At 40.4% G+C, this 13,275-nt stretch overlaps 1 protein-coding gene across 1 annotated transcript in view; it reads left to right on the top strand.

The window, feature by feature from the left end:
- TRANK1 (tetratricopeptide repeat and ankyrin repeat containing 1) overlaps positions 1–7,400 on the top strand; it is a 49,237-nt gene extending 41,837 nt beyond the window's left edge. Inside the window, exons 22-24 of the mRNA XM_068405254.1 lie at positions 547–3,623; positions 5,229–5,330; positions 6,572–7,400. Coding sequence (XP_068261355.1) covers positions 547–3,623; positions 5,229–5,330; positions 6,572–6,681 — 3,289 coding nt within the window. The 3' untranslated portion in view covers positions 6,682–7,400. The remainder of the gene's footprint in view (positions 1–546; positions 3,624–5,228; positions 5,331–6,571) is intronic.
- Positions 7,401–13,275: the final 5,875 nt, after the last annotated feature.

Here is a 13,275-nt window from a genome sequence, read left to right as displayed (position 1 = left end):
TTTGCTCAGGCATTCAATAAGTAGCAAAGTATGTGTAGATACATACGACGGAATTGAAAGAGTTCTCTAAACTGCCCAGATTATGTAGATTTTGCAGAATATTATCTATATTGGCCTAATTCATTGCAATTCTGATTTATTTCATTCTGGCTTTGTTCATGTAAACACCCATTCTATATTGAGGCTTACTTTAATAAACAGAAGATTATCACTGGCAAAATGTGATTAAAATAATTTGTACGGTGATTTGACAGCATGGAGGAAGATTCACTAATACTGCAAACCTTGTGATCTTGTTTGTACCAGAAGTTTTAATGATCCTGCTTCAGACAGCCTTATGTTGTAACTAAATTCGTTCTGTAGATCTTCTAAGGTGATTGTTTTTCGCATGACAGACGTATCACTTGAAATAGTTGGCCTTTTTGAAGGAAGGGCTTCTGGGGGCAGCTATTTGTTTGATGTTTTGGAGGCTTTTAAAAAATGCAGTCTTTTTTTTTGTCTAGGTTAGTCATCTATGGTAGTAAATTGATGTATCTATTATTTCAGATACGAAGAGCTGTTAAATACAAAAGGACAAATGGTTTCCAAACTCTCATGTACAGCGAATCAGCTGTATTTGGAAGCAGCTGCAAAGTACCTGAGTATGAACAGAACGGAGGAAATGATGCGAGTCCTCTCAAAACTTGATACAGAGGATCAGCTCGAGTTTCTGAAGTCTCGTGGATGCTTGCGCCAAACAGCAGACTTATTGAAAAGGGAAGGTCGAGAGGAAGAAGCTGCAAAGTTGATGAAACAACATGGGTTTGCTCTGGAAGCAGCCAACCTCACGGCTATAAAAGAGTTTCGTGCGTCATGTTTGCTTGCTGCAGTACGTGCTGGTGTGACTCGCTGTTCAGAATTGGACCTGCTGGACATGGAGGTTATCCTAAGAGAAGCCCTTGAACTTTGTGAACAAACTGAGCAGAAGTCTGGCATTGCTGAGGCTGTGTTTTTGCAGGGAGCTCTGAAGGGAGACTTTGCAAAGCTGAGCAGCGCGTACTGTCAGTTCCTATCTCTGAATCATTCTGCTGGTGCAGTTGAAGCTCTCTTTGCCTTATCTCGCTGCAGCGCTCCTAGCCAGAACATCCTCTTCATGGCAGCGCGTGGCTTAATAGCTCTTCTGAGTCTGGTAAGGGCTTTGAAGAAAGCAGCCACCAATGCGGAGAAAGACATGGTGAAGTCGTGTTTTGCCTATTTTGGGATTGTCCCAACAGGTGACAGTTGCCAGGTGGCTCAAAATGAAGCTGAACCCATTCTCAAGTTTTTGTCAGACAAGCCAAGTCTAAAAGAGAAGAAGGTAAGAGGCCATTTCTCAGTAAGCATGGAGGAGGTAAAATCAGCTTTGAAGCATCACTTGTTAAGCAGGTTGTGCTCTATCACCCATGAGTTACTGAACAAGCATTACCCTGCTATTTGTATGAAGTTCATTGTTGGCTTGAAATGCGAAGATAAAACCTGTGAAGATTACCATAAGCCCTTGTTGCGCCATGAAGCAAAGACAATATTTCAGTGTAAAATGCATCTGGTGGCAATAAACGGACTGCTGTTGGAAGCCACACACACTTTCCCTAAAGAGCTGCTGAATCAGTGCAAGAGCTTTGATGACATTTTGAATGCTGACAAATACGCATCATGTAAAGCCCTCCTAGAAATGTTTTTTCCTAATCATTTTCATTTGAGAATACTGTCTGAGAACCCAAAGGCATGCAAAGAAATACTGGAGTTCAGTAACATTATTTCCAAACCCTGTAGAACAGTGTTGAAGGAGTACATCACATTTAAGTTTAAAAATGAAGACACCGCAGCCAGAAGAGAATCATCTGACTTGTGGCTAAGCGCCATGCAAGTTTTCATCTTATCTTCGGGATATCCTGAAGAATTTGAGAAACTTCTTTTTAAGGAGGAGGATGATTATAACAAAGAGCTGAACTTTGCTTCGTCAAAGGCAAAAAACTCCCAAAAGAGTAAAGGCCAAGGAGGAAAGGCCAAAGGAATAGAGGGCAGACATGGTATGTTGCTACCTGACAAAAATGTCGAAAAGGCAGGGACAACGCACTTGTGCTTCATTCGACTTCTTGAAAATTCGCTTGAGCAATTCTATGTTCATAAGAACCCGGAAAACTGTAAAAGGTTTTTTTTCCGGTTTATGAATGTCCTGGTGAAGAAATGCACGAGATACCTGATTCCAAGCATAGGAAATACAGTGATGTTGTTGGAATTCCAGTATATTCTCTGTTGTGCTGTCCTGATGCGTCTCTCCAAGAACATTACTCTCTGCTTTCCGAAGAGCTACATTGCTCTCATTCATTATTGGGAGTTTTTGTTCAGAAGCAAGGGCCATAACAAAGACCTTAGAGACACGTTTTCTATTATCCAGGAGTATAGACCAAAGGACGCCTATTTAGCTGTACAGAATTTCAGATCTCATCTCTGTTATCTAGCAGAAGTTTTGTGTGGAGTTCATGAAAAGTTCAATGTCCTTCTGGATGCTTTTGAGGATCCTGATTGCATAACTTCAGGGGAGGCTGAGCGGACTGTAGTGCTGTGCTTAGTGATGTTGCTGAATGCTGACCAGGTGCAGGATTCTAAATATAGATCCCTCTTATGCCACCACTTTACTGAAATCAAGGCGATGCTGAATTCAATGAGAAAAGACTCTCCCTCTAAAGTGCCTGAAAGATTGCTAAGGGTTGTGGAACAAGTGAGTGATGCTACACATGTAAGAGAAATTGTTACAGGCCTGCAAGAGCTTCTGACAGAGCGAGATGCAGAGTACTTAGTTGACTGTCGATGGAAGTGGGACTCTGCGTACACTCAGGGGCATCCACCCATACGGGGCGTCCTGTATGAAACGATAAACCTTGACAGGTTTACGACCTCTTTGGATAAGACAGAATACGCTGATGAGCTAGAAAAGGAACTTGAAAGGGTTCATTGCTTAGAGGACCAAAAGGATCCCCTGGAAGTCATTGCGCTCAGCAAGCAACAGAAGCAAGAACAGAAAGCATCTGCTCAACGCCAGCTGCGTCGTGTCTTCCATTTCGTTTCTCTGTGCATGAGGTGGAAAAGGAAGGCCTGCTCCAAAGCTGAGCCTGTTGCAATGGGAGGAGAGGAGTTTTTATCAGAGATCTTCAAAAAAGCAGATATTGACCAAACCCAGTGTGACCTCTGTGGCGTCAAATTCATCCAGAGCTCTGAGAACTATTTCAGTCGGTCAGAAAACATGGAGGCAGACGCTTCTGAAGCTGTGGCACCGACAGACATCAGTGGGGAAGAAAAGTTGCATGCAGAAGGAAATGCAGTTTCTGTGGCCAGTGAGGCTTACACAGAGCACAGAAACACAGATGAACACAGAAATAATAATGCTGCCTACAAATACTACGCCGACTTTTTCAGAAGAAAGATAGATCCAATAATACATGATGGACTGGAAGTAGTGGAGGCCATTACCGAAAAGACTTACACCCAAGACCATTTGGCATATAAAGAAGGTTCCAACTTACGCCAGAGAAAAATCAAAGAGAATATTAAGAAGATTTCAGATGCAGTAGAGGAAGTCTATGAGAGAAAAGCCTGGGCTAAAGGTAGGACCTTTCCAGTTTTCTTGTAGACAATTTACTATGTCATTTGTGGCCAAACTCCTAGACCTGACAAAACTCCATTTGAAAATCTTAATGTGGTCAAGAGAAAGGTATTTCCAGGTATTTCAGGTAGCGGAGGAAAAGAGGAACCGAGACAATTGAAAATATTAACAAATAAACTCTCAGCTCTTCCAAACACAAAGTAATACATCAGATAGTACAGGTAAAGTGAATAGTGGAGGATTTTAGTAAATAGTATGGAGAATTTTAGTATATATTAAAGTGAATTTTAACCACATGATCAGATGTGCTGTGTTCTCTATAGAGCCTTGCAGCAGCCTGTTACATTAAACCAGGTAATCTTTATTAATTTCTCTACTATTTCCTACTTACTTAGTTCTGCTAGTCATAGTAATTTGGATATGCAGGGTAGAGTGTTAGGAGTACTCGGAGTCTTTGGTTAAGGATATCTCTGACTAGTCTGTCCTTGAACTTGTAATTTTGCTAAGGCTGAATGAAAGTTGATACTTAACTACAAATTTGTGGGGTGTCAGGCACTTAAAGGCAACCGTGGTATTATGAAGTCCAGTAAATAATGGTGCTTAAGAGATATGTATTTTGATATTTGATTTCACACACCCCCCGCCCCCAATATGGTTAAAGCATTATTCTGTGCTGATTTTTGAAGCAAAATTGAATCACTGAATGAGTGGCCTAGGAGCAAAATTGTTTCGGGTACTTGCTGTGGGAAAGTGACATCTTAAATCAAAACATTGTTACTGGCTTTAGTTGTAGAAATCCACCAACCCTGTCAAGTTGTCACTTTGCCTGTGATGTCTGACAGTAATGAAGACTGTAATATATGATACGTTCATCAGCTCTGATCAGTGAAATATGTTAAATTTGTAAATAAATGTTAGGTTGTGGTCTTCATGTGTAAGCATTTATCTTTACTCCTAGTGGAAAGCTTTTATATATGGATGAAGTCCATAAAATTTTGCTTATTATTTAGTTGGCTTTCTGCTCAGTGAACCATGGTAGTGATGAATATATGTAGTACACTTAATTAGGTGATAGTTGATTTTATGATGACAGTTGCTTGATGAATGTTGCCTTGTTCTTCCACTCAGTGAAAATATATTTACAGAAATGATTTGCCTTTGAGATTACTTTCCTCTCACTTTATAACAAGCATTTTTCAAGTCGTTAATGGTGCAGTTAAGCAAGGGCTGCAACATCTCGGGTTCATGTTTGACTTTTATAATTTCAGAGGGGTAATGAAAGCCAGGAACTTCAATACCCCAAAACAGATAAACCAGAATGTTTTCAGGAGTTTCAGGTATACCTTAAAAGGGACAGCACAAGGATGGAGAGCTGCTTCTCTCATAGTGCTAATAATATTGATTGGAATGGGGAGTAATACATACAGCATCTTCATCCCCAGGAGTGAATTTGCCTGCCCATGAGATCACTGGTGACTGGGACTCCTTGCTTTGCAGTATCATCATACAACACAGCTCCGTGTAGCTTCGTTTTGTGCTTGGCTTTTAGCTGCTGTCCATCTCTCGGCCAGCGTTCTCACCGAATGTTCATTGCGCTCCCTTTCAGCTGAAGAAATAATAACCAAACATGCCAACAAATTGGTTGTCACCGTTGATGAGGCTCGTAAGTGGCTGAAGAAAATGGACTCTCATAGGATAAAAGGAGGAGGTATGTGTTCAAATTACACAGGTTTCTGTGCCCCCTAGAAGACAGTGTTCAGGCATGGTCTCTTAGCATCACTTCAGTCTCCAAGTCAGCAGTGTTGTGGATATTCACTTACCCTCTAGGCAACAAGAAACGGGCACCTCCATAGGGGCACTCTGGAGAACGTGAGTTAATCAGTCTTCCCTCAGTGGCTCTTAGAGCATGAGCCTCCCAGTTGGTTGCCGGGTAGCCAAAATGGAGCAAGCCTCCTCCCCTGACCGTCAGTGGATCCCAGCGTGCATAAAGTATGTGTGCATGCGTGTGCACACAGGCACACGCAGATGCACACGTAAGCGTGGTTCAAGTGCAGTCTTCAGGATAGAAACTTGGGCAGGGGGGACAGAAAAGAAGCTCTCTTCATCTTCACCAATAAGATACTGCTCTTTCTTAACTCTGCTGCAGCAGTGCATTTATGGGCAGTGTGGATCCAAGTTCTTGGAAACCAGCTTCCAAACAAAACTAATCCTTAGCTTGTTTTTAAGGGTTCTGTGGAAAAATATTATGTGCAGTTGGTTTTCTTTTGTTTTCACTTCCATTTCACTTGGCTTCACACCAAAAGTAACATACATTGAGGCAGCCTGTTGCATCCCAGACCTCCGAGGACAGGTTTAAGACTTCGTTGTGCCTACCTGTATGTTTACGTTTAAGCACATATTTAGGTGGTGGGATTGCAACAATTGCATGAAAAGGCAGCAACAAAGTGATCAGGCTTACAAATTGCACTATCTGTAAAGCATTAAAGTAGCTCTATTTTATAGAATTTCATTGTGATAAAGCCTTGTGTTACACCTTTCTATTCCAGGGAAGGTGTGGTTAATAAGACTACGTGGGGGTGCTCTCGTAGTCTCACAAACAACATTATAGTCTGTCTTTGAAGTCAGTAAGCAAATGTATTGTCTGCTGAAATTGAACCTTGAGAGAGGAAGGAGATACTTCTTAAAAAAGACGAAAGCAATAACAATAGAAACAGATTTTCAGTGTAAAAATTAATTACTAGCGCAGCAAGTGGCTTAGCAGTCTCCGCTTCCTAGCGGAGCTCTTAAGCACATTGTCATATTAAGCCCAATACTTCTTAAACAGGATTATACACCTATGAAGGTATGTTGCTGACATATAAAATAGCAGTGATACAGCTTGTCATACTGTCAAGAGGAAAAGGTGTTGGGGTTTTCCATTCTGCATTAATTTCTTGTTTTTTAATACAGGCTTTGTGCATGATAGAGACTTGGAAAATGAAGTGGAAGATGAGAGCATGGCTTTTGAAGAACTTGTCTATAAAAAACCCTCAAGAAAAAAAGGAAGACGTGGGAAATGATAATTAGAAAAAATATGCAGGTGGCTATTCTATCCTCTTAACGATCTAGTTTTAGAATAAAAAAAAAAATGTGTTAAAAAGAATAGAGGGATGGGGTCAGAAATGAGAAGAGTCTGAAGAAAAAGAGCAACTTATGCTATTGTTTTTTTATCACTTGTAATGTGTCAGAATAATCATGTATGTGGTGATGATGTAATTGTTAAAACCTACAACAGGATAAATTTCAAACCTATGTGGTAGCTTGAAAGTAACAAAAAGCCAAAGAAACAAGTAGGAAGAAATAATCACATTTCTGCCTTATCTCAGGGGTATTTTTCCACTCAGTCTTCTTTTTTTTCCCCTCTTAATTTACATCATCATTCTTCTGAGCTGGAATACTCCGCAAAATAGAAGGGTAGTTTCTCTGATTTTTAAGAGGTTTTAATCAATGTTTTTAGGTTACCACTGTAAACCTGCTGTGTTCTGAGTCTTGTTATGTTTGGAAATTTTTGAGTCTTCAGGTGAGGTACTTAGAGTATCTCTCTTTTCTATTTTTATAGACAAGAACAGTAATTTCTAAACACACTCATATTTTTGACAGTGTACATACTTCTAATGAGATAGGTATGAAAGTCACAGATTGTCTTCTATTTGATCAAGTTTTGTTATAAACTGTTACCTGTACATATTGAAATACAGATAATCTTTCTTTAAAAGAATATATGACACATTTTAAGTGTTTTGTAAGTTTTAGTTGATAAAAGCCTTTTTGTAATGTATAATAATGTTTTTATAAAACCTGTAAGATTTTTAAAATCACTTGATGTTGTCTTATTTTTTGAATGCTTTCTGATAGCCATATGTGACTGACTGCATGGATGAGATTTACAAGTCGGGTCTAGAGTATCAGTTCATACCGACACTGTTTTACTTCTGGGATTTCAAGCTCTCCAACATACTGTAGTCTCGTTTAGCAGCATTTTAAATTAATGCATTTGAGTGTGAAACATAATTAATTAGTGTTATTTAGTTGTTGAAATATTTTGTCTTGAAAAGGGAGCCACTTTGTATAGATAACAAATTGTTTCAATAATTACCTTTTGCCAAAAAATTAAGAACATCTTATTATGCTCAATGTCATGGAAGTGGGACATTTTACAGGAGTAAAAATGAAATGCCACTGTAGAATGGAGCAATGTGGGCAGCAGTAATAGTCATCTATCGCACTGTAATGGCTGTTTTATGCCATAAGAGTCGTTAACGAAGTGCTTCGTTTAAAGAAGCCTTGTTGCTTAAGCATCTAGCAGATAGTTTAAAAACATACGTTGATGAAATGTACACTTTCACTGTATAGAAATCAAGAATTAAGAAAGATCATTAATGTAACTAACTTCTTTGGCTTTGTTTTCTATAATGGTGTGTATTTTGCATTTGAGGTTACTCCAAGAAACTTTCCTGATTTAGTTTCTCAGCTTGAGTATTTACATCTGTGGCAGTAAATGCTACCTAAACTTCTTTAAAGACAATTACAATTTAAAAATCCCTACTGGCCACAGTTTAAAGATGTAGTGATCATACTTTTTTTTTCTCTCTATGGGAAAAATAAAGCTTTAAAACATTATTGCAAAACGCCAAGCGAAGAGAAAACAAAGGAGGAGAACTAAGAACAGAAGTTATATTGCATCAAGAACTTCATCTCGGGTACATTTCCTTGGTACAGGGACCTGTGATCCTTGGTTTGGTTCAGCACAAACCACTGGTCATTCTCTGACTTCGAATCAGTGTTCCTAGATGAAACTTATTTCAATAGCATGTGAGATACTGCCAAAATTAATGGCAATTCAGATTTCAGGGCTCATGGTTTCCGAGCTATATGAGGCCAAGATTTCAGTAATGTTCAAGCGGAGTTGGGAAATCTAGTTGGATCTCCAGTCCAATATCAGTGCTTAAAGGTTTTTTTTCCTGCTATGATGGTATGCAGAAATAAACATAAACCTTTCTTTTCCATTGCAATCTCTTCCAATAATAATGATCTGTGTGCATTAATCCTATTTGAATGTTTAATTAGCAAAAGGGGGTTGTCCAGATATACCCTTGGGTTTTTTTTTTTTTGTTTATTTAAAAATCTTTCTCACCCCTGGTGGAAGCTGCAGTGTTCTGGCACCAGCCTTTGACTCCAAGGGCTTAAGAGCCATGGCAGGTGCCTTGGTACGTGCGAGCTGCATGTTGCAGTGAAACCTTGGAACTGAGTAGTGGATGCAGGCTGTCAAGCTAATCCACCCACTTCTGCCTGTCTAAGCCATGTTGAGTTGAAAAGAATTTAGAAAAGGCTTCAAAAGCACAGAAACTGGTGACTTAAAATCTCTCTCCCTGGTGATACAAAACTGACACCTAAATGAAAAAGAAGAACGAGCTGTTTAGTTGGAAGACAGGGGTGTAGTCTGAAAGATGATAATTCTCCAAATTCCAAACTCCTCAAGAAAAAAATCTCTTACTTGCTTGGACCTCATTAATACCAAAGGACTGTGTGGTAAGTGATGGGTACTTTCCACCTTTTTCCTTTATTCCTCTTAAAAGCATTGTTTCATAATATTGCCCACAGTTTTATTCCAAAACACTTTCCTAACCATTAGCTGTTACGAACTGTGACTCAGCAAAACATTTAAAGACTCGCTGTTTTTTTTTTATTTAAGTATTTGCTTCCATTCCTAAAGTGAAGCCTTTTGCCTTTATGCTCACTGAAGATGTAGGAGGGAAGAAATTTTCTTATCTCTGTAAATAAAAGGTTTTCCTCCCAGCAATCTCCATGACATTATTTGCTGAAAACCAATTATGAGGCACCCATCCTTATATGAAAAGGGACCACAGCCATTGCTGCTGAGCTTCTGCCTTTGTTGTTGGAGCATTCAGTTTTCATGAAAACCTTCACACCTGCACTTTATAAAGTGTCTCTGGGTCTTGCTGTGTATTAGATTTATGGCATATCTATCACTCAGGCTTTCAGTTAGCATGTAACTTAGAAATGTATTAGCAAAGTACCAGGTAACACCCATACTCTTGTTTATCTTGGTGTAGGAGATGCCAGAAATTTTGAGTGTCTTCCCTAATGCCCATTTCTAAGAGCTGCTGTGGTGCGGAGTGGAAGAGTTCACATGTTTTATTTTGTAGTTTTCAAGACTACGTTTGTATGCCAAGATTACTGACTGTACACATACTCAAAGTCAACGTGAAAGATTTAAGAGTCAGCTACTTAAACACCAAAGCAGTTGAATTTTCAGATTAATAGCCATTACAAACAAATACTCTGTGAGAATTGGAGCATTTATTTCAGATTTCTGATGTGGACTTCTGATACTGCTTTCAGCCTGTGATCCGAGCATGGTATGTGCATGTGCGTAGGTGGTATGTATTCTCATTGTCATCTTTGCCGTGTTGATCCTGCCTTGTTGCAAGAGGATGGGTTGCAGTGTCTTTGAAGTCTGTTACCATCACTCTGTGCTGCTTGATCTGTGGAAATAGTGTTTGGAAAGAAATTGGTAGAAGACTTACCTACCTTCAGTCCATCTTCTGTTTAGTCTGCACACAAAGTTTCATGGTTTAAGTAAAGATGCAATTACTAGTGATTTAAATAATATCAATACTCCAGACTTTGATTGGGCTTCTGATCAACTGGTTTCTAAATTGTCCCGTGTAAACCAGTGCTGAAATTTTAGCAAACAATTGACAGAATTAGGTTACCTCTAAGACATTCTGCAGGCAGATAAATAATAGTGATGCCAGAACGTAGTTTTCATTAAACCTTGTAGAAGTAAATCCTTGTACTTCCCTTTTGTGAAGGGGTGAGTAGGTCTCTACTGAAGCTGTCACACCAGTTCAGTGCTATGTGCCTCTCTGCAAACTATTCCGTGTAACATTTGCTTGTCTTGTGCTAGACATGCTTTATGAAATCACGGGATGAGATTTTTACCTTCAAGCAATCAGGAATATAACATTTGAGCTGTTTTAAAGTTGGCTGCTTCCCTAGAAATAAACAGGCTCGAGCAAAACACTACACTGGAGTTACTCCAGTATTAGTGACGTTCCAGGCAAAGTTGCTATTTATGTATTTTGGGGCACTCTACATGCATTATAGTCTTTCTCTCAGGAAGTTTGCATTTCTACTAGGTTTGGGCGGGGTTCCCAAAAGTAGAAGAGCCCTTGAACGTGGAGCTGCTTAAAAGGACGCTGAAGCAGGAGTAGATGAGGTACCTGTTTCCTATGGTGAAAGTTGGGTACTTCAATATGGGGTACAGAGCAAAGAGAGGTACTGGTGATCTGAAATGGTGTTTCAGATGTCAAAAGACATGCAGAAAGGAAAACGCTGAATGCAGGTGAGTTTCAGACCCTCTGTATCATCAGAGTTTTGACTGGGGGAATCCTGGAGTAGGAGAGTGTGAAGCATGGAAACCTTTAGTAGTCCCTCGGTCAAAAGAAGAGATCAGAGTTCTTTATTTTCACCAGGAGACAACCAGAAAAAAGTTTACTTGGAGGAGAACATGATGAGTACTTATGTAACAGCTGGGTGGCTGGTGTACTTCTCTAGGCTGCTGAGACAGCCAGGTTTCAAACTCGCCTCTCCCAGGAGGATGCTCTGAGCCATGTGCTGATTTGCCTCGAGGAGCATTCACTGCAGCTGCTGCTGAAGGTGACAATTCAGGATTTTTTTGAGGGACCAGAGAGAGGGTGGGAGAGGGACTCGTTCAAGAAGGGAAGCCATGCATTGCAGTTGCAGCTGTCAACACTAGTAGTCTTACATGTGAAAAAACACCCAGCCCTTGGAAGGGGAGCTGTAGGTCCAGTGTTTGTGGTGCTTGGTCACCAGGGCAGGGTTGAGCCCCCTTTCTCTGACAAGTGACTGCTGAATTCATCGTGCAGTGAAACAGCTTCAGCAGGAGAGGTGGAAATGCCAGCAGCCCGGTAGCCAGGCTCGTCCTCTGCGAAGCTATGGGTGATGTGGAGTTAAATGTGGATCTCCTGTTCCCTGGGAGAGCGCTCTGATTCAGAGACTAGTCGATAGTGACCATTCTGTGTTTTACAGGGATGCCCATGGTGTGCAAGAACCGTGGGGAATACTTTACTGAACTAAGGTAGAAGATGAGAAAGAGGTGCCTGTTTTCTGGATCCTGGTTGGACTTACAGGTGGGTAACACGCTGAGCTGCTCAACCTTGTCAAAATACGGCAGTTCTGGGTGTATAATGGAGGTACTGGCTCAGACCAAGGGTGATGCAGCCAAATATCTTTGTTTTGGTATTGGCCAATTGCTAGTCCCACCCATTTTCTTCTGAAGCCCTTTCCCTTCCCCCAGTCAGTCTGCTCCTTTACAGCATCAAGTTCAAAGTGACATTACCTTCAAGGCAAGGATTGCTGTTTCACAGCCCATCCCTGTGGTGATGAGGCTACTTCTGCCCTGTGTCCATTAAATGCTGATATTAATATTGCTTACATAACTCCATCAATTTTCAAAGTTGGGAGATTTTAGGACAACTGGTGCTTTGCAATCTTATATGATAGTTTTTCCCTGCAAAGTGCTGGAGGAAGGTAGCAGTGCTGTTGTATTTATTTGAACCATGATTATGGGGCAGGTATAAAGCATTTAAATACTTCATTTTAACAAATCATGCAGAACCACATTTTCCACAGTTCCTAGATAAAACATGGTCAAGTTTCCTTAAAGATGCACTTTAAGCAGTTAACAAGGAACTTTTGGCTGGAGACATGCATAAAGAACAGAGGAATCAAGCTGAAGTGAATAAGTAATGAAAAAAACCTGTCAGCTTCCAAGTCACTCTGCTTGTCTCTGTAAATAACATGCCTGGGCAGCTCGCACTTTTTCTTGACCCTGTCACTTTGAATCTGTCTGCTTTTCAGTCCGATGCTGTTAAGACAAGATTAAACACCAGCTAATAGGAGGGAATTTCCCAATGTACCACTCTTTACTTTGGCTGGAGGAGTCATTGATGTTTAAAAAAGGAATAAACTTGTAGTACAATGAACTGTACCTGTGAGCTGGGGTATTTATAGCTCTGTGCTCTGCAGCAGTCTTCTTGTAGGGGGGGAAGACTTTGGTTGTTGTGTGGGATATTTTTTGTGTTGGGAATTAAAACTAGATTGCCATTTGTTACTGAACTGTGAATATGGATGTAGAGAGAGGTGAATTTTGCCTATTTCCATCACCAGCCCTAAGGACATAAGTCCTTCTTCATCTCCTAAGAGGTAGGGTGGAGATGATCAGCAGTGAACACCATGAGGGATTTTGTAGCAGCTTTTTAGTCAACACCTAATAAAACGTGCTGTAGAAGCCTCTTCTTACACAGGGTGTTAGCTAAGAAGCGATGTCATATTTCAAAATGAAGCACTTGGGCAGTAGGTGTGTGTGGAGGAGAGAGTGGGATCATGCTGTAAAAAAATGCTCACATTTTTAGCCAGACAGCACTTCTGCAGCAAATAAAATCTCTCTCTCCAACAGATGGAGGAGAGGTGAGTGGGAGGGGAGTTTGGAAGTGCACTTTGTCATTTCTGTTCGCTCGCTGCTTCGGCTGCAAGGGAGGGTGCGTGAACTGCCAGTTGATAAAAGG

This window comes from Nyctibius grandis, chromosome 7, assembly GCF_013368605.1.
Source record: "Nyctibius grandis isolate bNycGra1 chromosome 7, bNycGra1.pri, whole genome shotgun sequence".
In the NCBI taxonomy this organism is placed as follows: Eukaryota; Metazoa; Chordata; class Aves; order Nyctibiiformes; family Nyctibiidae; genus Nyctibius; species Nyctibius grandis.
The sequence above is the reverse complement of the archived record's forward strand: the minus strand, read 5'-3'. Positions and strand labels throughout refer to the sequence as shown.